The 22556-nt window shown below is 39.3% G+C and overlaps 1 protein-coding gene and 1 pseudogene across 2 annotated transcripts; one reads left to right on the forward strand and one right to left on the reverse strand.

The window, feature by feature from the left end:
* Window positions 1–3826: 3826 nt before the first annotated feature.
* SSR1 (signal sequence receptor subunit 1) lies at window positions 3827–21882 on the reverse strand. Of its 2 annotated transcripts, XM_067562640.1 has the most exons (9): window positions 21679–21882; window positions 16842–16960; window positions 13623–13710; window positions 13139–13401; window positions 12008–12084; window positions 10274–10352; window positions 9063–9156; window positions 5999–6062; window positions 3827–4271 (listed from the first exon to the last, which is right to left on the reverse strand). In XM_067562640.1, the coding sequence occupies exons 1-9, from the start codon at window positions 21761–21763 to the stop codon at window positions 4265–4267; spliced, it is 876 nt and encodes a 291-aa protein (XP_067418741.1). In that variant the 5' UTR covers window positions 21764–21882; the 3' UTR covers window positions 3827–4264. The 2 variants fall into 2 exon arrangements, with proteins under 2 accessions (XP_067418741.1, XP_067418742.1); XM_067562641.1 differs by lacking the exon at window positions 3827–4271 and having other exon boundaries at window positions 4924–6062; window positions 21679–21879.
* On the forward strand, window positions 13930–14096 carry LOC137162726 (small EDRK-rich factor 2-like; annotated as a pseudogene).
* Window positions 21883–22556: the final 674 nt, after the last annotated feature.

A 22556-nucleotide genomic window follows, 5' to 3' on the forward strand; every position in this document is an offset into this window, starting at 1 on the left:
AAGAACAGCATGGTAGGATATATATCCACAAGGCCAAAGCAGCCGGTAAGTGGTAAGGGTTCTGTTACAAAGTGAAGAAGCTGGGCCTACCTTCCCCCTTATCTTACCAACTTTGCTTATTCTAAGACTTAAGGGAGGCTGGGTGGGTCTCAGTTAAACTAGAGGCTGCAGCTGGGTGTGAAAGAGTGTACAAAAGAATTTAAGATTAGCTCTCATTTCAGGACATTAAAAAACCTAGCATGTAGAAGAAAAATAAAAAGGAGTACCATACTTTCTAGGGCACCTGCATCTTACATTATTATTAAGTGTACCTAATTCCTCATTTCAACCTACAAGCTGTACTACTAGCTTATTGCAGATTTACTGCTATTCACGCTGTAGCTTTTAACGTATGACTGTAGTCCAGCATTAGTTTGTGAAGATTTGTGCCAGGAATCCATACATAATAGTTTACAGTCTGAATTATATGTAAAAAAATTCCAGTTTGCTTTTAAAGGTAGCAGCTCCCCAAACTAAAGGTGAGAAGGGTTTTTAAAACTGCTGCTACTTCTACTTGTTTCTCTCCTGTTCTGTAGCAACTTATGCTTACCATGAGTAAGAATCTACAAATGTTCTCTCAAAGTGACTGTGTGAATTACAGCATGGGCTACCACCACTATGAATTAACTAAGCATTTTATTTGAAAGTCTCCTAGCTGCAGCAATTCATAGTTCATCATCCAGCAACCTGTAAACCCTTTCAAGCTGGCAGGAAGTTGGAGGTAACTGACAAATTTCCTGTTAACTGTATATTTAACTGACTTCTTTAAGTGTTTCAAAAGGATAATGGAAGAATATAAATAAGTTACACTCAGAACCTGTGTTACTGCCCCCCACACCCAATCAAGTACTTAATTCTTTTTACAGGTAGCTCAGGCTGCTAGTTTCTGTACTACAATTCAATACAGAAGTAGCTTTCAGTGTGGGCTATTTTAAGTCTGCTTTACATACTGGTGCATGGTTAAACTACATGCAGTCACTTACCAGCAAAAATAATCACCATAGTACCAATCAGACTTTAGTGCTATACCAGTACTTTATTTAACAAAAAACTACAAAATGCTAAGAATTTCAAGTTTGCTTTACAAGAAAAATTGGAGATGTAGTTTCAAGAGTGATTTTGATCTCATTGAAACTTAAGAATTTGCAGTAAGAAATGTAAAAGTTAGATTTTTAGTTCAGTTGTTACAGTTACAACTTCAGCAAGCTGAAACTCAATCATCTAGACTAGTCCAACACTTTCACACATGTTCTCAAAGTGGGTCTAAACGATGTCTGTAAAAAGCATCTCCCCTCCTATTCAGTACCACAACACTGCTGTGGTTAACCGTTCTCTGTCCCTACATTTAGCTAAACAAGATTATGGTATATAAAAAAATCCAGATTCTTATGGCTCTGTACAGCTGCTGCACTCTAAAAGGGAAACAGTATGAACACTGATCAATTGGCAGGGCATGAGTCTTGTACACAGTAGTCTCCATCTCTTCAAATCAGGGTAGGACCAAGGCTTGCAGCAGCAGAGTACTGAAAATCTTGAGACGTATTAGATGAACTACTTCCCTAAAGTTAGCATTTGTCCATCTTCAAAGAACTTTACAAACATTAACCCCTTCAACACCTGGTGAGATAGGGACTCTACTTCTATTTTCCCTCCCCCACACCTCCTAAAATGAGGCAGGCTCAGGGAATCTAACAAGCTAGAGCTCTCAGTCACTGCTTAATACATAAAGTATTTTACCTTTTACCACAGCTGCCATAAAGTCAGTGCTAGTAATGGGTTTTTTAGCACCATCAAGGATTTCAAGAGTACTTTATAAATAGTGCATGAAGACTGAATATTGTTCCCTTTCCACAGATTTGTAAAACCACAGTAGAACCATGTTAAATGTCTCCTAAAGTAACACTAAATCTGCAGCAGGACTATTGCTAGAATCTTCTCCATTCAATTTCTTGGGCTGTGCTTTAGCCATTTGGCCATGGTTCCTCATGGTATTACATACCAAATTCTATTTGTTAAGTGTGACTTTAGTCATTTACTCCTGTATCAGATTTGCCTGGAAAGCAGCTCACCCAGACTTATTCTGTGCTTATGTCAGTTTCTGCCAGGCAGAAGTTTCAGTGAAAGAGCACTGGATGAAGGAGTATTGATAATCTGAACTGTTTAAGACACATATTCAGACTACCAATCAGGGTGCTATTATGAACACTAACATTGTGAAACTGATTTTTAATGTAAATTCTCCTTTGGGAAAGTGATTAATAACTTTCCCTTTTTAAATTAAAAATTAGTGAACTGATAATAAAATAGCCTACTTTGTGCACAGAGTAGGCTATCTACACCCCATTTAGTAATCCTAAAAAGCTTAACACTGAGGAGTTAAGTGCAAAATTGCAGATGGTAAGGTGGCCCATTATGGTATAAAACCAAGTTGTATGGAAACTATTTAGACACTTTAGTGTACTAGATTGACCTATGTGCTGAAAGAAAAATGATAAATCAATTCTTGCTATAGGCTCAGCCATTTCACACAGAACCAGAACACTGCTAAACTTTAACTACAGCATATTAGAAAGGGAAGAAAGAAATTAGAACCATGCTATTTCATACATGCAAAGTACTTAATTGATACCAAAAGTAGGATGATTCTCCCAAAAAGCTGTTATCTAACTAAATTTCATAAGCAATCCTTCAGTCAGTGATAAGTTGTACTACAGACATTTCATTCTAGTGGTGGAAGTAGTGACTTAAAAGGAAATCAGCTATGAAGTAAGTGTGATCACTACAGCTCAAGTCACTATAAATAAAATTAGCATATTGTAGTCACCACCAAGAAGCTTTCTTCCTCCATCATACCCAGCCTCTTCCACAAATACCCTATGCATGCTTAAAAATACAAAGACTGGCTCAATTTCCTTCAGTGCCACATACCACCACCTTCTTCCTCCCCTTCCAATTGGCTGGGTGCCCAGTAAGCATGACCTTGATTACAATGGAGGTATTAAACAATTGGCTCTCCTTAAAAAAACCTTGTTTACCAATAAGTTAATCAAAATACTTTATTTTATACAAATTTTTGAAATTTTTTCCAGTGGTAATTATTCTTAGTCCTGCTTTACAGCTGGGAAAGATTGAGATCAGTCCAATTTAGATGGAAGTATCTGACGACTATTTCTAAACACTACTTTAAAAAGCTAGTTTTATTTAGTAAAAACATTCTACACTCACCTGAGTTCTCTGTAGTCTAAGAGCTGCACCTATTAAATATCAGGAACATCAACTTGTACCATGTATCTAACTGTTTCAGAAGTATTAAGAATGAGGGTCACTCTCTCATTTATATTAAGGTGAAAGAATTAAGTTGGATATTCCAAATTGCTACTATATAGAACCCCCATAATGGTAAATGTGTCCTGGTCCTTTGCTTTTGTAGAGCACAGTCTTAACATAGGAGACTAACCCTGTCTCCTATGCAACTACTCACATCCAGAATTATCCTTATTACCTTTGTTTTCCTTGGGAGTGAGGATGGGGATAAATACCACTTTATTTCCAGACTTCAAACTGACTCTAGGAGAGATGTTACATGTTAAGTTTAGAGATGCCCATCATCACATGCTGGAAAAATTGTAAGTGAATTCAGGTAGCAGGCATAATCCAGAAATTAAAATGCAAGGTGTTCAGTCAGTTTCTCCCCTGATGCGTTCAGAATACCAGTCACTGCTTTATTCATAAGGCCCCAGTTCAGCAAAGCATTTAAGAATGTACGTAAACATTTTGCTGAATCAGGAGGAATCTCATAAGACAGACCATCTCCATTTAGCTAACGTGGCTGATTGCTTGCGTTAGCTAATGTACTGTTTGACAGAAGGATCAACCTATTTTGAAGGTAGCATTCAAGTGAGTAAGTATTTGAGTTCCTATGATCATCTTGTACAAGATTTCATTTAATAAGCTTAGATCCTGCAGTGTGGTAATTAGATGTTCTTTACTGGCTAGCTATATATTGTCAAGTTTATAAATCAAGCACTGTTAAAAACGGGAAGCAGATGTTTCTAAAGTTACTTTCCACACCAAGACAAGAGTCAAAATACTTCACACTTCATTTACAGGGAAGGTTATAATACAGTAGTGCTAGTACAGGTAGTTTCAGACCTTACACCCTGCTTCACACCCAGTGTGGTGAAGTGATTTGCAGGTATTGTTCATCTGTCATTGGCTCAGATGCTCAGTCCCTGCAGAACAAATGCAAATTAAGAAATAAGCACTAAGAAAACTGTAAAACTGAACTACAAATCCCAAATCACTGTCTTTCCCAAACTGAGCAAACTTCAAAATAAGGACTAAGGGACAGACTTTTTTTTTTTTTTTTTTTTTTTTTTTTTAAATGTATTTAGGTACCTAATGATTCAGGCAGGTGTATAGTTGGATTAGTACCTATCTGTATCTTTAGAGGCCTAAATATCTATATTTAAAATATGGCCCTATGTGCCTTCTTCCTTTTACTGCCAATTAGGAGTATTCAAGACTGAAATCCAGTTGTCTATGCCAAAGCTTAACACACTATACATTTTTAGTAACAGATTTGTACTTAAGTTTATAGTAATCAAGAAACTAGGGTCTTCCACAAAACAAATCCTATTTGAATGTGCATAGCTTTGTATCTTATAAACATATGTTGAACTAGCATGTATTTAATAGCAGGAATATACTGGAGTTATCAACTGAAAAAAAGCTAAACAAAACAATCCAATTTAAAGTCTGAGTAAGATTTAGGTATTTCCAATAGCTGTCATTTCACTATGATTCAGTTACTTAAATGCCATGAGTATTTTACAAATAAAGTTGAGTACTTCACTGAAACCAAAACTTCACAACTCCACAAAATAAAGAGGCAAAGTTAATTTCTTTTTTACTGTCATTTAAGAACTCAGTTTTCTACACCTGCCTGTTATATTTTAAATTAAAATTTAAAGTGTTTACAAAAAGACATTTTACTGGACTTCAACTAAAGAATCTGCCTAACAGCTTCATAAGAGTCAGTCATCTTTTGCATCCATCATCATTTAAGAAACAATGCATTTTACTATCCGTGATTCTTCTAGTTTTTGTAAGGGTGGGACCTATTAATTACTTGAGCAAGCATTCCAAAGCTACAATATCAGAATTAGCACAAGTCAAACTAAATTTAAACAGATGTAACAGGTTTTTTGTAAAAAGAATCTTTTATATAGATTACATACCATTCCATGCTTCACAAGTTTTGCTGCTGTAAAATCCCTCTAACATTTATACAAATACATTTGGATTCTTAGCTCTCACAGTGTGCGCATTATATCAAACAGCAGCAAAAAAATTCTATACTGCTAAATGCAGTTACACCTGCTTGTGCCTTTAGAATACTAGCTACATAAAAAAAGTCCAGATAATCAGTGCATCATCACTGAAGTAGGAACGTACAAAAAAATCCTAATAAAAGTAGCTATGTGTGCAGCAAAGAATGAAGTTCATAACTTAGGATACTACTAAAAATGCATAAAGATTCTTATACAAATAGGATACAATCAGAATAGATTAAGCAACTACACATTTGGATTTCTGAAAAAAATCTGAAACTTCAGAAAGGTATGCAGATGACAAGCCAGCATTACATAGGACTCTAAAGGCACATTTCAGGTAGCGCAATGATTCTGTTAAGATCAACTGTTTATACACACACAAATCTTAATGGTTAACTGTCATTCCTCCACCCCTCCACTCAAGGCATTTTGTTATCTTAAAAAAGGGATGAGAAGTGCAATTTCATCAATGTTATCACCAGTCAGCTAAACTGGTCAGTCCAAATATTTAGTAGTATTTTCCTCATGTTGATCTGAATTCTCTGCACTACTCCAATCCAGAAAAAAATAGGGGTGAGGGCAGGATTAGTAAAGGCTGAATTGCTGTATTCATTAATATTTACTCATCAGATCCCACTGATCTCTTCTGTACCCTTTTGCGAGGCAACCGCCTTGGTGAAGCTTTATCTAAAAGAGAAAAAGAGGAGACAAAATTACCTAAACTGCTGCAAATAGTACATCAGATTAAAGATTATTCTCTCTTTTTAAAAAGTATTATGGGTTTCCTGAAGAGAATGGAAATTGCCATTTGGCTTTCCAGCATACTGTCATGCAGGAGGCAGATTTGAGATGAAAAAGAAATTTACTTGATTTTTTGTTTTTGTTTTTAATACTATGCTAATAGCATGTTCAAAAACAATTTAACTTCAGGGCATATAAAGTCTCCAAGCTCTTTAACACAAAAGTCACAGGAATGAAGATATTTAGTTGTTTGTAAAAACAAAATGCTAAAATAAACTAATGAAAGGTGCTTTAAATTCAAAACAATAATCTGTACCTTGCTAAAAGGATTACATGCTCTATCAGTCCCTTGAGAAGCCATAGCAAAATATTTACACTTTAGTTGACAGCAAGGTACGAACTTTCTAAACACCTTCAACAGTTTACACATTTTCCTGCATTAGATCAACTGCTGGAGATTAATACTTTACCATTTGACAGCTGGAATCAAGTATTCCTTTAAATGTTTTGAGGTAGCCACATCAGAATTCGGGGGAAGATTAGCCATGGTTTTAAATCCCATTACTCTAGAAACCGTTCAAGCCTTACAATAGTATAAAATAATAATTTGATGTTTAATGTTGGTAGTTTATAAAACTGATTATGGCAGGCCTACAGTGGTCCTTTGTTCTAGTGGTGCTTTCTATGCAAACAATCAAAGACTAGAAGAATTTTCAGTCCTTGTACAAGACAAGTGCTGCTATTTGTGGGTGGTGGTGGGGAGTGCCTTTATAGGTCTAACCATTTTTACAAACGTTTGTTTGGTTAAGACACTTCAAATAAAGCGAGTGTCCTCAATAGTCTCACTACTGAAAATGTGCAGCGATTCCTAGACAAACTTTACTCCAGCTTTTGAAAGCTGTAAATATACAAATTTAAAAGGGAGAAAAGTCTTCTATACAAACATCTGAAAGCCAGGAAGCTCAAAGTTATTTCAGCATCAAGTACACTAATTATATAAACCAAAATATAAATCCATGCCTAAATTTGAACCCATGCCTCTGAGTGTATTTTATACCTTGCTGTTTAGATCCAAATCAATCACCTCCGTTGCTAATTTATACGCCTTCTCATATTTCTGCTAAACATTCCCTCTACAACCTCCTTATGCTGTTTAGTCTTCTATACCACTACCTCCTCATGCAAAGCCTTGTGGAAAGAAATAGGTAGGATACAGAAAGGAACTCAGTAGTTTTATAGCACTTTGCATCATAAATGTAATGTGCAGTCAGTCAGTCCTCAGACCTTTATCAGGTAAGAAAATATTCCAATTTTATTGATAGAGAAATAGGCACAGGAAGCTTAAACAGTCTGTCCACGAGCACAGCAACTCAGTGTCAGAACAAGGATTATAACCTAGGTCTCCACAGCATCCATGCTTAATCCACCAGACCAATGTCCCTCCCTCAAGTCAATTTTCTAATGGTCACCACTTTACATGCCACATTCTCTTAAAAGCCACAAATCCATGGCCACTATCACTTCCATCAGTTTGCACAATTAACTGCATGCAGTAGATGCACACTCTGCTATTCTCCTGGATACTACTGCAGTATTCACCTACCTTTCTCCCTGTCCAGTTTCCTCCCAAAGTCCCCTCACCCATCATCAGTCTTGGTCATGAGTAGTTCCATATCATAATAAAGATTGCAAAGTTTCACAAATTTGACTAACACTTAGTATGTGAAATTCTACATGCAAGAGATATTACAGCACATGCAGTTATTTGTACTAAAAGTGAACTAACTGTGTTTAAAAGGAGGTCCATGACCTTTTTCCCCTTGTTACATATGCATTATTTTTATTCTCTTCACCAAAACTTTCCTCACAATTGCAGCTTTCATCTATGCAGTACTATGAGGGGAATAAAATGCGGTGCACTTTTAAACTACACCACCAAAACAGACAATACTAAAACTAAAGGAGGATCTATATCTGTTAGATGTTGCAATACATTGTTTATCTGCAACCACCAACTTCTGTTGTAATCTTACCAGTGCTCTCATACTATGACAGACAGCCACATGCAGTGAATTAAAATTTTACCAGAGCCCAATCAGTGTAGATGCAAAATAAAAGACCCCAGTTCCTACAAAGCACTGTCAAAATTTAATTGCCTCACCTCTTCTACTTTGCACTGAAGCCACGGGAAAGCAAAACAGAAAAGACAGCAAAAGAGAAGTTAGAAGTATCCACAAGCATTTAAACAACCTAAAAAAAATCAGATACTGAATTTGGATTTAGCATTCTGAATAGAAGTTGGTGATATCTAGGACCCCAAAACAACTACACAACATTAGTCTTAAATGTTTTGCGTTCGATAAATGTAAGATTATACACTTCAATGCTCATTTGATAGTCTTAAATATGTTCATTCTACAAACAGGAAACTCATTATTGGGTGAGGAGATGACTTATTCCACTGGGACCTCTTAACAAGATCCTTTCAGATTTTTCTGTGATCAAACTTTGGTTGGAGGATTAGCAGTGCTTAAAGCCAGTCTATGAAAGCATGGGTAAGAAAGAAAAGGGTTTAAAAACAAAACTTCTATATAGATCACTTCTGTCATGTAACACCTATTTTGGATTTAGGTAGAAACTAACCAGTAAGGGAGAATATAATGAAGCATGACTAGCAGACAGGGAGAAGAATTTGTGGTGGTTGCCACTGTTACCTCTATAAAAAAGTCTGTTTAGAATCTAACTTTAAAAACAGCTCACTAAGTAACCAATTACCGTGTAATATGCAAAAGAGTTAGTACGAAAAGGTGCATTATGCTTAAGATACTTCTAGATTGAATTTGTTTCTTGAAGCAGATGGCTTAAGAATCGGGTACAACATTTCATTTTTAACAATTTGATAACACAAGTGAAGCAGGTCCCAGTTGTGAAAGGCTTACTACTTACTGATTTGATTTAAAGTTTCTTGAGGAATCCAGCTCATGTCAACATCATTTTGATTTGATGTGCCCATCTCAACTTTCTGTGCTGGTCTCTTTCTCTGGAAGATTTTGAAACAACATGTTTATCTCAAGGAGAGATGTGAACAGACTTTGCCTTCCATAAGGCAGCTTTACATAGTACAAATGTCAGGGTATTAAACCTAAATAAGGAATTCTTGTGTTTAGTAAAAGTCAACTGTCATTAATCACAAGCTTAAAGGTATATTGCTTTGTGTATGAACAGTTTCAGTGTCAGGCCCTCTTTGTAGCCTACCTTTAGCAATCTTGACACCTTAAGTAATTTATCAGAACTTACATAAAGTGTCAGATCTTACACTTTTTAAATTCTGATTAACCTCATTCCATGTGTCAGGAATTACATCTAGATTCCCATACAGCTCCATACATCCCAATGATGCTGTACTGTGTTAAGTACAAAAAAAAAAAAGCACAAATCTACAGAACACTACTCTTATTTCCAGTGTACTTATGATCTATCATTCTGACAAAAGCTAGGAATTTTCCCTTAATAGCATTCTATTGTTACTCTGATATTAACAGCCCTGTGGCACCTGGAGTGTTGAATTACCCTTTCACTAGGTGCACTACATGGCCAAATCAGCATGACAACAAACCATTAGATGTAAAATTATGATAGTGTTCAGGACTGAGGCCCATCATGCTAAGCACTATACAAACATGTAGGAATACATGATCCCTGACCCAAAGGTTACAATATAATTTAAGACAAGGCATTAACAGCCGATGTAACAACAGGAGGAAATGAGGAAGAGCTTGACTGAAGCTGTAAACAGTACATGAAAATGTAGCTTTTGTAGCTCCTCACCCCCGACATTTGGAAAACATAAAAGCCTTTTACTCCACAAGGCTGACCCACTGCTATGGTGTAAGCAAATGCACAGTGGCAGACAACCAACTCATGAGCATAATTTTTTAAAGTTACAGAACAGTCAAACACATTTCTGTTTAAAGATTAGGAGGCATTCTAGTATCAATCTGCTCTCCTTCAATTTCACTGATCAGAGTTAAATTTTCATGAGTTTTCTGTGCCATAATAGGCCACAAAAGGTATATCACTGATTGCTGAAGTGTTAGTTTCCATCAACAGAATATTGTATATAATTAATGAGTGCATATACATAAGTGCTTACTTACCTTCCTAGATTCTAGCAGTTGATGTAGACCAACAATGACAAGTAGGCCAAGTCCAGCTAGGAACACGTACATGAAGATTCTTATTTGGTAAGTGTGAGAAAAAAAAATATTTAAAGGGTCATCTTCAGTTTGAAGTCTAATCAGTTTTTTAAAATAAAGAATAAGTTGTTGCAGAAACTTCATCCGGCCCCTGGAGTCCCTCTGCATATTGTGTGGTTTTCATATAGAAGTGCCATTTGGCAGCCTTCAACAAATATATATTTAGCTATTGACATTTCTTTAAGTTCACATTTGCTAAAGTTAACGTGACATACTATATTCTAAAATGTTGGGTCGTGTGCGTATGTTTGAGAATAAATGTGATTACTAACTTAACTAGTTACAAAAAGCTATGAGACCCCATTATATAATAACTTCTGTATACACCACCTCAATGCACATGTTGCAAGGATACCCTGAAGACTCTACTGGTGACAGGAAACATTCTAAGAAGTGGGAACCTAAATTAGAATCCATGGCGAGAGTGTGTTCTACAGTTGGAATTCTCTGAAACAGCCTATACATTTCCTAGACTTATTGGATAGCTGAGTTTTTTTTCCATAGATTCCAGTATTTAAGAGGTTAGAGTCCCTTATCCTCACGAACTATAGATCATCCTCAAAGGCCTTACACTAACCAATTTTACAAGCCTAAGTTAAGTAATTCTAAAACTACGAACCACAAAAATCAGTGCAGAAAGAGCTTGATGAATATTATGATTCTTAAGACAGATGTTTTCAGTAAGCTTTTGGAAATCAATTTGCTAAGCAGGCAAATTCTAGTATACAGACATCTGTAAATGTCTCGATATCTTCTCCAAATGGTGAAGTTTTCAAAAGCAATTAAGTGATAAGTGCTTTTGAAAATCCCATCCACAATATTTTAATGTATGTTTAACAATTAAGTACGTACTGTGCCACATCCTTGCAATAAGGAGTGAGAGCACCACATTTTCTTTCTTTTAATAATCCACAGAGCAGATGATAAAACTTTCCCCACAAGAAGCTGCAAGCTACTTCCAGGGACAAGTAATTCTGTTTCCATATCAATTCATCTTTAGTCTCTTTGCATTTCCCCAAATTTATGATGAGCACATATGTTAACTAGGAATTAGATTAAATCATTTCACATGTTGCTACCTGAAAAGAATGCCTCAGATTGCAATGATTTAAGCTAATTTAAAACAGTGTCCCAGAAGTAAGATTGTATACCACTGGTACTTCAGCCTTCGAAGTGTGGACCGCATCTCAATACCATGAGCCATGGGCATCACCCTTACTCCCAATGAATACATTTATTTAGGAATACAGTCTTAGATTAAGGCTTACCCTGCAATTACCAAGAGAATTATGCTCTGGATTTGGATCTCTGAGGTGGAAAAATAATTAAAGCTATCCTATCTGAAAGAGTAATATTATAGCTATATTTTGATAGGTATGGAATTTTTCTTAAGTATGAGAACTGCACACCCAATAAGTTTTATTTCACACTAAATGATGTACATCCTCTTTATTTACAAGGTGTTTGGTTAACATTTCCTCTCCCCCTCCTCTGAATGCTCTCACCAGCGTCACCAGGGCATACAGGATTTCCAGCAGCCCATGAAATGAGGACAAAAGTATTTTTCAGTGGCCACATATAGCAGAACATGTTACTGCTGATGTACCACCACAAAAGCAAGTTCAAATTTCTTACGTTTCTCCATCCAATCCATCTTCTTTTTCAATAATTGTAACCGTTTGATTGAAGACAGCATCTTGAAACACATTGCCCTGCAATGATGATGTTTATTTTTTAAAAACACTTTAAAAACAGTTTAACACAGCAGTTCCCAAACTATGGGTTGTGACCCCAAATGGGATCGCGCCATCAGCAGATGGGGTCGCAGCAATCCCTAGTATATGAAGGGCTCCATGCTGTCTGAGGTCCCAACAGGAAATACTTCATTAAAATGGGGTCGTGATGACAAAACGTTTGAGAACCCCTGGTTTAACCTTTTATAATTGTAATGCCTTCCAAGAATATGTGATGAGATTCTAAAACCAGTGCTAAGGACAAACTACGTTGTGGAAAGGAGAGAAACTGATTAACTCAAAAGAGAAAAATCACATAGCTAAGGGAGAAAAAAACATTGCAAGAGGTTCTGAAACTGGAGCAAGCTGAAGATGTACAGAGCAGTACCTTTGATAAATATGTATGATACAAAAAAAAATCTTACATAAGAACATGTGATACATCACCCATGGCTTTAGCACAAATGCTATTATCAATTGTACGTGTTTTTGTAATGTGACAGATATTCTATTGAGCACTGAGGCTCTTAGATTGTTCACAGAGAGGGAAATTTCAAAGGCCCAGGAGGCAGTTGTATATTTAATGCCTTCTGAAAGTCAATGGGAGCCAAGCACCTAACTCCCATTAATGCCTTTGATAAATCTTCCTCTAAGAAGCTAGTGACAACACTCACCAGCACTGCTCACTCCTTCAAATTCATGGGACTACACAAATCTGTCAGAGAGCTTAGGAGATATTGCAGGGGAAAGTCAAGATTTTCTATAAAGACAGAGCACCATTTGCTATCCTTAAGTGCTATAGTGTCCCTAGCTAATGTAAATTCAAGTGTAATTTTACATCACACCAAACATATACAGGACTAAAATCAAACATATCCAGAACAGAAAAAACAAGTTGGTCTATGCATTTAATGGTACCTATGCAGACACTAAGTGTTTTTTAAAACAGTAGCAACTGGATTAATTTCTCCCTTCCTGCCCCCAATTCCACTTTAATTTGAAGGAGTAAAAGTAATTCCAAAACTGGGCTTACGTTTAAGTCTTTGTAGTTTAGATTGATAACCAGTCCGAAGGGACGACCACCCATAGGCTCTGCAGGAATGAAGGAGTACTCAAATGTGGCCTGTCTCTGTGGTGGAATCACCGTATTCAGAGGAAGAGCTGTGAAATTCTGAATGAAAAACTGATAGTCCTGAGGGTACCGGAAAGAGGCATCAAGAGACTCAACAATAAAATCCTCTGTACCCTTATTGGTGAAGCCTACCAGGAACTTTACAATGTTGTTTGCTGGAAAGTCTAGAACATAACAATAGCTTAAGGTTAGAAAAGTTTATACTCCATGTCAGTGTTAAAGTACACAAGAATCTCAGTTTAAACGCAGTCCCAACAAAACTCTACAGTGCTTTATTAGAGCTTCAACATTGTTTTACACATCTATAATGACATTTAAAAACTAGTGACCACTCAGCAACAGCCAAGAGTTTGATAAATTGCTACAGGACTGGTGCACATCTTACCTTCGCCTTTCACAAATAAGATAGTTGTATCAGCGTTAGGTGAGGCTTTAGGTTCTCCCGACAAGTCTTCTTCCTCTTTTTCTTCTGTCTAAGACAAGAGAATTTTTTGAAAAACCTATAATAAAACAGTGAAGCAAAGAATGTGCACATGTGATGAGAATCCTATATGTTAAATGAAATAGAAGTATTTTGTTTTGTCCCTCTGATTTTGAGGCAGGATGCCACATAGCATTTATGGCTGCTGCTGTTGTTGCAGAACTATTCTGATGCGACACACCGCCAAGGACAGAGCCGAGTGAGCAGAGCCATGACCCGCGGTAACCAGCACAAACTGGCCCGTCAGAAGAACATGAAGCAGATGACGGATTCAGGCAAGGGGAAGCGGTGGGATGATGGCCCGTCAGTTGCTGCGCAGAAGCAGAGACTCAGATAATGCAGCAGAAGCAGGCCAATGAGAAGGAGCAACCAAAATAGCCTGTAGGGAACTTGATCTGGCCCAGGAGAAGTGAGGCAGCATCCCTGCCCTTCGCCCTTGTGCTTGCCCTGCCCTCATCTCTAGTCCACCACAGCCACCTGGCCCGCTTGCTGATAGAATGAAAAGTGTGTAGCATTGCTGGGCTTGTCTGTATTCGATGTATGTTCTCCCCACTCCCTACAATGTGCAGCCAGTGCTGGCCCGGAGGGGTTGGCCTGGGGCTGCATAGACAAGCAGCTGAAGGAGCCCCTCACCCTTCTTATTCACAATAGACCCATGTATTAAAGTAGCTTTTGGATTAAAAAACCCAATACACAAGAAAACTTCTCTGCTGTGTGCTTCTCCCTTTGCTGGTAGTTCTCCAGACTTGTAAACGGCCACTGAAAGTTAACTGCAGCATGATCAGCATTATTCATAGGCTCTGGAGCACAAGAGCTGCTTAGAAGCTGGTAATCTAAAATTGTGGAATATGGTTTTCCCTGATTACACTTTTTAAAAAAAATAGAGAACCATTAACTAAAGTGCTTGGCCAAAGGGCTGTTCTGTCCCACTGCATCTAGTTACTTTATAATAAAGCGAAAACCCAGAACAAGACATCCTCCTTGTAAATAACTCTGTGCAACACAAGATTGTGTTAAAAAGTTCCTTAATACATTTAGATGTCAGAACTTAAACAGCCAATACCAGGTTTCCCTGTTTACTAACCAAGATAGGTGTACAAGTTTGTATAGTCTCTGCATTATTTGATGGCATGACTAAACATTTAAAGCAGTGCAGTACTTTGACACTTTTTTAGTAGTCACGTTACAAGGAAGATAACCATGTCAATGAATGTTTTGATAAATTAAACACCTTTCAGTTCTACTTAATGGATAAGGCTTCTGATCACAAAGCAACAGGAGAATCACTGTTTAAATGAACAGCCTAAAAACTTGAAGAATTCAAGCAAGGTTCCATACCTAGTCTAAGGTGGTGTTAGTAGCCTATTAAAAAAAAAGATCTTACAGAATATTGTTTAGACAATAAAGTCATTTTTGCTGCAGAAAATTTGTTTAAAGACTATTTTCACTGACGTTTTAGATGCTGATGGAAAAAAGTTGTACTGTGTTTGAACTCAGCTTCTAAAGTCCCTTTAATTGTTTGGTGTCCACATTCTGGACTGGCCTCATTTTCTCATCCCTATATTATAACAGTATACCAATTTCCTATCCTTCCATCTCCAAATAAAAGGACAGACTTTTGAAACAAGGCATCCTGTCTTGTAAAAAACTGGGTAGTGATTTACTACTCATCTAAGAACTCTTAAGGGCAGCAGCTATTTATAATAAAAGGTGTTGCTAGCTTCGCAAAGTTATTACCAATGCTACAATCTTTGAAGTGAGGTACACCCCACATTTTAATATTGTTTTTGCTTATAAAACTGTAAATATATTGAGAGGTACTGTTAATCACATAAAAGTTTGAGTATGAAGGTTACTTTTAACCAAGTGCTGTCAAGTTTGTGGTCAATGCTAGGCTTCACTTAAGCTTACATTCTTATATTTATTCTTGGACCAAGTATTTTTGAAGAAAATCAAGCACACAGTAAAGAGTGACCCATTTTCATATTGTTAGAGTGTTCACTACTTTAATCACTCATCCCTAGGACTTCAAAAATTTACACCTATTCCCAACCTATAACCCAAGAACTAAACCTACTAACCAGAGAGAAAGATACCTCATGCCACAATGCAAAGCCACACTCACCATATTTCAAGAATAGCCCTAGACTGTTTGAAAACTATATTTAACAATTTTCTTCTATTTGTTTTTAAATGCAACTTACGACTAGGGAAGGTTAAATAGACAGCAATGTACACTGAATGTATTTAATTAATTCCACCAATATTTAATACCCGCTGAATATTATCTGATCATTGTTAAGCTGGTCATGTAGTATGGAAGAGTATCAAATAAATTTGATGAATACCAATAAAATGCATCACATGTATTTACCAAGTAGTAAAGTAGTCTAGTAATTTTGCTTTAATTACACACACACCCACCCCTCCCTTCTCTCCATCTTCCTCTCCACTCTCCTATATTTTCCCATCCCCACACCCCAAGTTTATTTTAATTTCTTACAATTCATGTGCACGAGTTGATGTCAAGAGATTAGACTCTACCAGTTAATTAAGAGCTGAATGTTAAATTTGCCAGACATCATATCATTTCAAGATTTTGAAATAGTTACCTCAAAAAGGAAAGTGACATTACTGGTGGTGCAACAAGTATACCTTGTTGGTTTTATTTCAGACAGCAGATTACAGACGTAATCAACAGAAGCAAAAATATGCCTCAAAACTAGGTTTCAAACATTATTGCAGGGCTTAAGTGAGACTTCAAGAAACCAAGTATGACAAACTAAATTTACATTGAAGAAATACCATTATATCTTTAAGGTGAATGTTAAAATGGAGAAAAAATGAACTATGTGATTTCACTTAGTGTTCTCTTTTTAAGATGCCATTAGGCACAGCCAGTGTTCCAATTACTATTTAGTCACTCCATTGTATCCTTTCTAATTGCCCAAATTGGCTCTTCCCTTCCATTTGAAAGTATTTCTATGGTCCTTATTTATATTTTTATTTAGCCCCTTTAAAGAAATTAAATGTTATACTAAAAATCATATTTCTAATCCATCTAACCTCTAACTTAAGCTGTCTAATTTAATGTTTATTAAACAAAAATCTATGCACATTTACCAAGTCTGTGGATTCATCTTCTTCAACTTCAGCTTCATCATCTTCATCTTCAACTACTGTATCTTCCACTGCTTCTTCTTCCTCTGTAGCATCTTGGGCTGCAACTAGTAAACTTGAACCTAGTAACAAAATAAAATGGAAATACTAGAAGTCACTTTCCATAAGTGTGCCTGACTAACAGGATGTTGGGATCGTACTTCCATTTTCCAAGACTTTCATTTACTGGCAGGAGAGAAACAGCTTGAGGTTTTTAGTTGCAAAGTATTATGCAAAAGTTTTGGTCTGCGTGAGCAGAAATCACTATGTTTAGAACCTTCCGTTTCTACTGAATAAGTTTTTAAAACCTCCTAATTTATGTACCAACAATTTCAAAACAAATCAAAGCTTTGGTGCACACTACTGCAGAGGAAAAAGTGAAAGAAAGATTTATCAAGGTGTTTGCCTAGGGTACCAGGAAGTAACCAAGTTGCTTCTTAGACTCCCGATTTTACATGAATGTCTCGTTATTGTATTTATATTAGCCACACCAAATAATGTGACATCTGAAAGTTCTCTATTTCTACATAATCTTCTGAATCTTAAAAACTTACATTTATACTACAGGAAGTTGAAAATGATGCCAATTAATTTAACAATTATTTGGAATCATATAAAATCACGGTATTTTATGTACATTGAGGACTCAGACTGTTTGGATTGCTTTCATTCATGAAGTTCCACAATTCAAGTCATAATCTGGACTTTATTCAGGACATCTTAAAAAGTCAGAAATAAATGCACCATTTTATGTGTACATTCAGCTACACAATGGGATGCTCCAGTGCCCATTACCTATCCTCTGCTATTTGTTACACTGCAATATTTTGGCTCAAGATGGGAAGAAGGTCTGAAAGGAGAACTAAATGGAATTATAATCTAGTAACATATCCTGTCTTGTAAACTAACATCTAAATCCTTCTTGGGATTTTGTTTTTTTTTAATTTCCCAGGAACATATCAGTGTTTATTCTAAAATTTAAAAAAAGTGAAAATTGGTTAAAAAATGAAAATGAAGGGCAGCTGGCAGGGTATGGGAGAAGGGGTGTTTGGTACTCATGGGAGCTGGGGTACACATGATATATTGGTTGGGTACTCTTGGCTGTTAAAGCCTGGCTTTCTACCCCTCTGGCCCACCCCCCGCCTCCCCGCAGAGGAAGCAAATGGGACTGCACTGAAGGGGTGGGGTCAGCAGGGGAGTGGAAGGCTCCGCCCCATGAGTATGACACTCCCCCCCCCACACTGGAGAGTTCTGTGTGGGCTCTCTCAGCTGCTGGGACCTGCTCATCACACTCTCCAGAACACAGAACCCTGTCCAATTCCCCGTCTGGGAAGAGAACCCTCCAGACCTTGGCCCTTCAGCACGGCCCTATCCACTTCCTCACAGAATCCCTGTTGGCCTCCTCAGCGTGCCTGTGCAGAGGAGGGTAACTGCCAGTTGGTGGCTGCTGCACCTGCACGTTAGGGGTATGAGATGAGCAGGGAGCCTAGTCCTGGCAGCAGAGACTGCCTGCCCAGAGCCCCGTCCACTTTCCCTGCTAGACAGAGGGCCCTCCTGACCCTGGCCCATTCACTTCCTCTGTGAAAGATTCCAGATCCCCCCCCTCCCCAAAAAATCAGAATTTGGGTAAAAAAAATAAAATCCAGATACTGGCTTCTTCAAAACCTGGGAATTTTGGGGTGGGGAGAAATTAGTAAATACTAAGGCAAAGGCCTTGCTAATATAGAGAAAGTATCAAATTGTAGCAAAAAGGATACAATACAAGGAACAAAGAAAATTCACTTTAGTACATAAAAAGGATCAGAGTGCTGTAATGGATTTGTAACTTTATACACAGGCACAGTGAAGTCATCTCTTGCTATTATTTCCACACCTGATATGAAATTCTTCCCCCATCACAGGTACCAGCATTCATGTCAATAATTTGTCTGGGTCAATTTCACTTTAATTCAAAGTCAATTAGGTATTTTATCACATTCATGGTATATGAGCACCTATGAAATTAGCTCATCTCCTCATTTCTAAGTGAGCCCTGCCAGTTTAAAAATATGATGTAGGCACACATTGATGAAGTTTCAAGACTAGAAATTTAGTCCCAAATCATACAATCTGGTTCATACACAGCTCCACACTAGAAACAGACATGCATCTGTGTGCAAGATCAAGCATTTAAATGCTCAAGAAACAGGAAAATTAAGGGTCTTGTAATATTAACTTGACCATATTACAGGTCTTCTATTGAATGGCATGATTTTATCAAACAGAGTTCTCATGTTTTTAACAACATGAATACATATGCACAACATAACCATATCTTTTATAACAAAGTGAACTTAAATTTCCTGACTCTTAAGCATTCAGAGGTCCAATTCCACAAAAATGCAGATGAAGAATTCAACCTACGTGCATGAAGACCCACTCTTACAAGCACTATGACTTGAAAGTCAACTTAACCACATTTGTCTGAATTAATTTACCTGTTTTAGTTACACCTAGAATTACTTTAACTGAAAAGAAGATTGAAAATCCCTACTTACTTCGTGCATTTGACAGCATTTCACATAGTCAGTTTTCCTATTTCCCCTGTGGGCCCAAAACCTAAGTGTGGGCCCTGAGGCATCACCCTGTCTACAAATAAATCAGGTAACCAGATTTAAAATAATCTTTCCTTTTTTTGATGATGGCAATGAGACTCTAAAGCCAAAAAAAACTGTCGGGGAGATTCGGGATAGATACATACAGTACCTGGAGCTATTTAACTCATTTTAGATTAACAGATTTCAAGTTGATGGTGACCTTTCGTAGTTCTAACAAGTTAAATTTAATTTCCCCGGTTTCCCTTTCTCCCTCTACCCCAAAAATAGAGGAAAAAATCCAAAGTTATCAAGTTTAATGAACCTGAAAGCAAAACAACAGCTTTACAGGGCATGGAAGGCACTTACTCCCAAACAGGCCAGGAGCAATTCCCCTCTTTTGAGCCAGAGAAAATATCTGGATTTAGGGGGGAATTAAAGCAGGCTCTCAGTCAGATTGCTTATTCAACCCATATGGTTAGCATCTCTCATTGGCTAGTTTAGGCAGCTCCCCAACTCTCATGCTGATTTAATGGATTGCAGTCTATGGTGTCTCTCTCTCCCAGCCAGCCCCCATTTATTGTATAGGAACCTAATTCATGCTTCATAGGTCAAAGTGTCATTCCTATGATTTTCTAGATGCCTAAAAATTAGGTGCCACAAGGGTCAGCATCACAATTCCTAAATCCCTTGGTTGATCGGAACCTAAATCCTCACAGAGGATTAGCACACCTGTAGAACTCAAATTTTAAGTTTAGCAATTTGATTTAAGTGAACAAAAAAAAAAAAAAAAAGTCTTTCTACAAATCAGAAGTGGCTCAAGGGATCTTGCTCAGACTTTTCAAGTGTACTGCTTAGCCAAGACTAACAAATAATTTCAGCCCCAGAAGATTTCAGAAAGTTAAGAACTTGTGAATACTGGATTTATAATTAAAGTCTTGATATAACCTTAAGTATGGCTGGCATTTACTATGTTATTTCACTACATAAACGTGCTTCTGAAACCACCACACTAATCTGTGATCCCTTCAATGGATTTCAGGAAGAACGATGATGTGGCAATAGCAGAAAAGCGAGCTTCTCTTTTGTGGGAAGAGGAACACATGATATAGGCATGCTGCAGTACCCAGGCAGAAGGACATGCAAGTACAGCGTTGCCCTTCAACCCTCTTTCACTTAAATTATCAGCAATTTTCAGCATGTAAATCAGATAAAATTACAATATAAACAGACCTGGGTGTTTTATTATTTGAAGGACACTTTGGAGCAGGGAAGAAGATTGGCTGCCAATGCATTTTCCACTCGTTTTAAAGTATGTACTTATCAATTTGTACAGCAAGTTCAGCAAAAGATCCTCACGGTCATTTCAAACCCCCCCTGCTCCAATGGGATTCAGCGGTTGGTCTCTCCCCGCTTTGTCACTCGGGATACTGACTGCCTTGCCTAGGCTTAAAATGATGCTTTCCCCAGAAGCGAAGGTGCCTGGATCGATACGGTTCACACCGCTGCAGCACCAACAGCGGCTCCGACCCCGACGTGTCAGTCTACTACGGCAGACAGACCGACCGACCGTCCGTCCGTCCCTGCTGCCCCCCGGCTGGCTGCCTGGGCTCGCTGTCGTGTGTGACACTTGGCAACTGATCGACCGAGGGAAAAAACACTCGGCCGCCAGAGACACCGACCTAACCCCGGGCACCGGCCTGTCCGCCGCCGGCCCTGCGGCGCTCTGGGTGTCAGTCACCGCGGGTACCCAGGAGGCACCGGGGAGCGCGGCCCGTGTCCGGGAGGAAGCTACCGCCCGGGGGCCGTTTTCAGGAGCCGCCGCGTGCGGGGGCCGGTTGTCGGAGCGGGGCTCCCCGCGGAGAGCAGGGACACGTCAGCCCCGCGGAGAGCGAGCCGGAGCCGCTGCCCCGACCCCGGAATGGGAGTCCCTCCCCGCGTCCCATGCTGCCTTTGCCGCCGGCGTGTCCAACGCGCTCAGCAGTGTCCAGGCACCAGGAGGCCGGCGGGACCCGGCCGCCTCCAAAGCGGACGGGGGAGATCGAGGGCCCCCGGACACTCAGTGAGCAGGAGACTGGTCTCTCCTCCCACCTGGGGAAGCCCCGGCCCGAGCCAGCCCAACCCCTCACACACGCGCGCGCGCGACCGCTCCAGGAAGCGGTTAACGTTTCCCCATTCGAATTTCAAATGCCAACGTCCCCCCAGCACGAACGCACGCGCGTTCTCACCCGGGCCGCTGCGGGCGCCGCCGAGCAGCAGGGCGGCGGGGAAGGCCAGCAGCACGAACAGCAGCAGCTGGGACAGGGACCTCATAGTAGCACCCAGCTGGCACCCTCCCCGTCCGGCTGCTCCTGCCCAAATGGCGGTACTCCATCCGGGAACCCGGCGCTCTCACGCCACGCACGCCCTCCGGGCCGACCCCGCCCTCGAACCGCAGACGACGTGGCTCCGCCGATGAAGCGGGAGAGGAGCACGTGATGTGACTTAACCCACACGTACGCTTTCTTCTGCCCGCTAGAGCGCATGCTCGGAACCTCAAACGCGCATGTGCGGGATTGAAGGGGCTCTCGATTTTCCAGGCCCCTGCGGCGCGCAAGCAAGGTGCTCCGTGAGGTTCGCGGTACGCATGTGCAGTGCCACGCGACTCCAGGACGGTATCTGGGGCGCAGGTGCGAAGTTGTCCCTTCAAGTCTGCAGTGGGCGCCCCGTCCCCCCACCATGCGCTCATGCGTACAAAGAGACTGAGCCAGATTGGAGGGAGGGAGAGGGGGGCAGGGTTGGTAGTAGGGGTGCTCTTGCTGTGCCCTGCCTTTTGGGGAAACTAGGGCCACGCTAGCTGTTGTCTCTTGCTGTCACCAGTAGCTTTATACCATGACCACATGTGGCCATGTTCATAAAATGAGATAACCAGGCTTCTGTTCCAAACCCAGCACCTCCTGCATTTATTAGTGCAAGCCCTATAGTTTTTTGGGGGGAGGGGAGGACTAAATCTCCCACCAACAGTTAGTTCTCTACACCCATGTAGCACATCACCAAGACCCTCAGGGCTGGTTGGCAGCTTGCGCCTTATTGCGGTTAAATCAAGGCAGCCCTTTGCAGGACAGTG

The sequence above is a fragment of the Emydura macquarii genome, unplaced genomic scaffold (assembly GCF_026122565.2).
Source record: "Emydura macquarii macquarii isolate MOO-44397 ecotype Brisbane River unplaced genomic scaffold, CSIRO-AGI_Emac_v2 contig_2452, whole genome shotgun sequence".
Lineage (NCBI taxonomy): Eukaryota > Metazoa > Chordata > Testudines > Chelidae > Emydura > Emydura macquarii.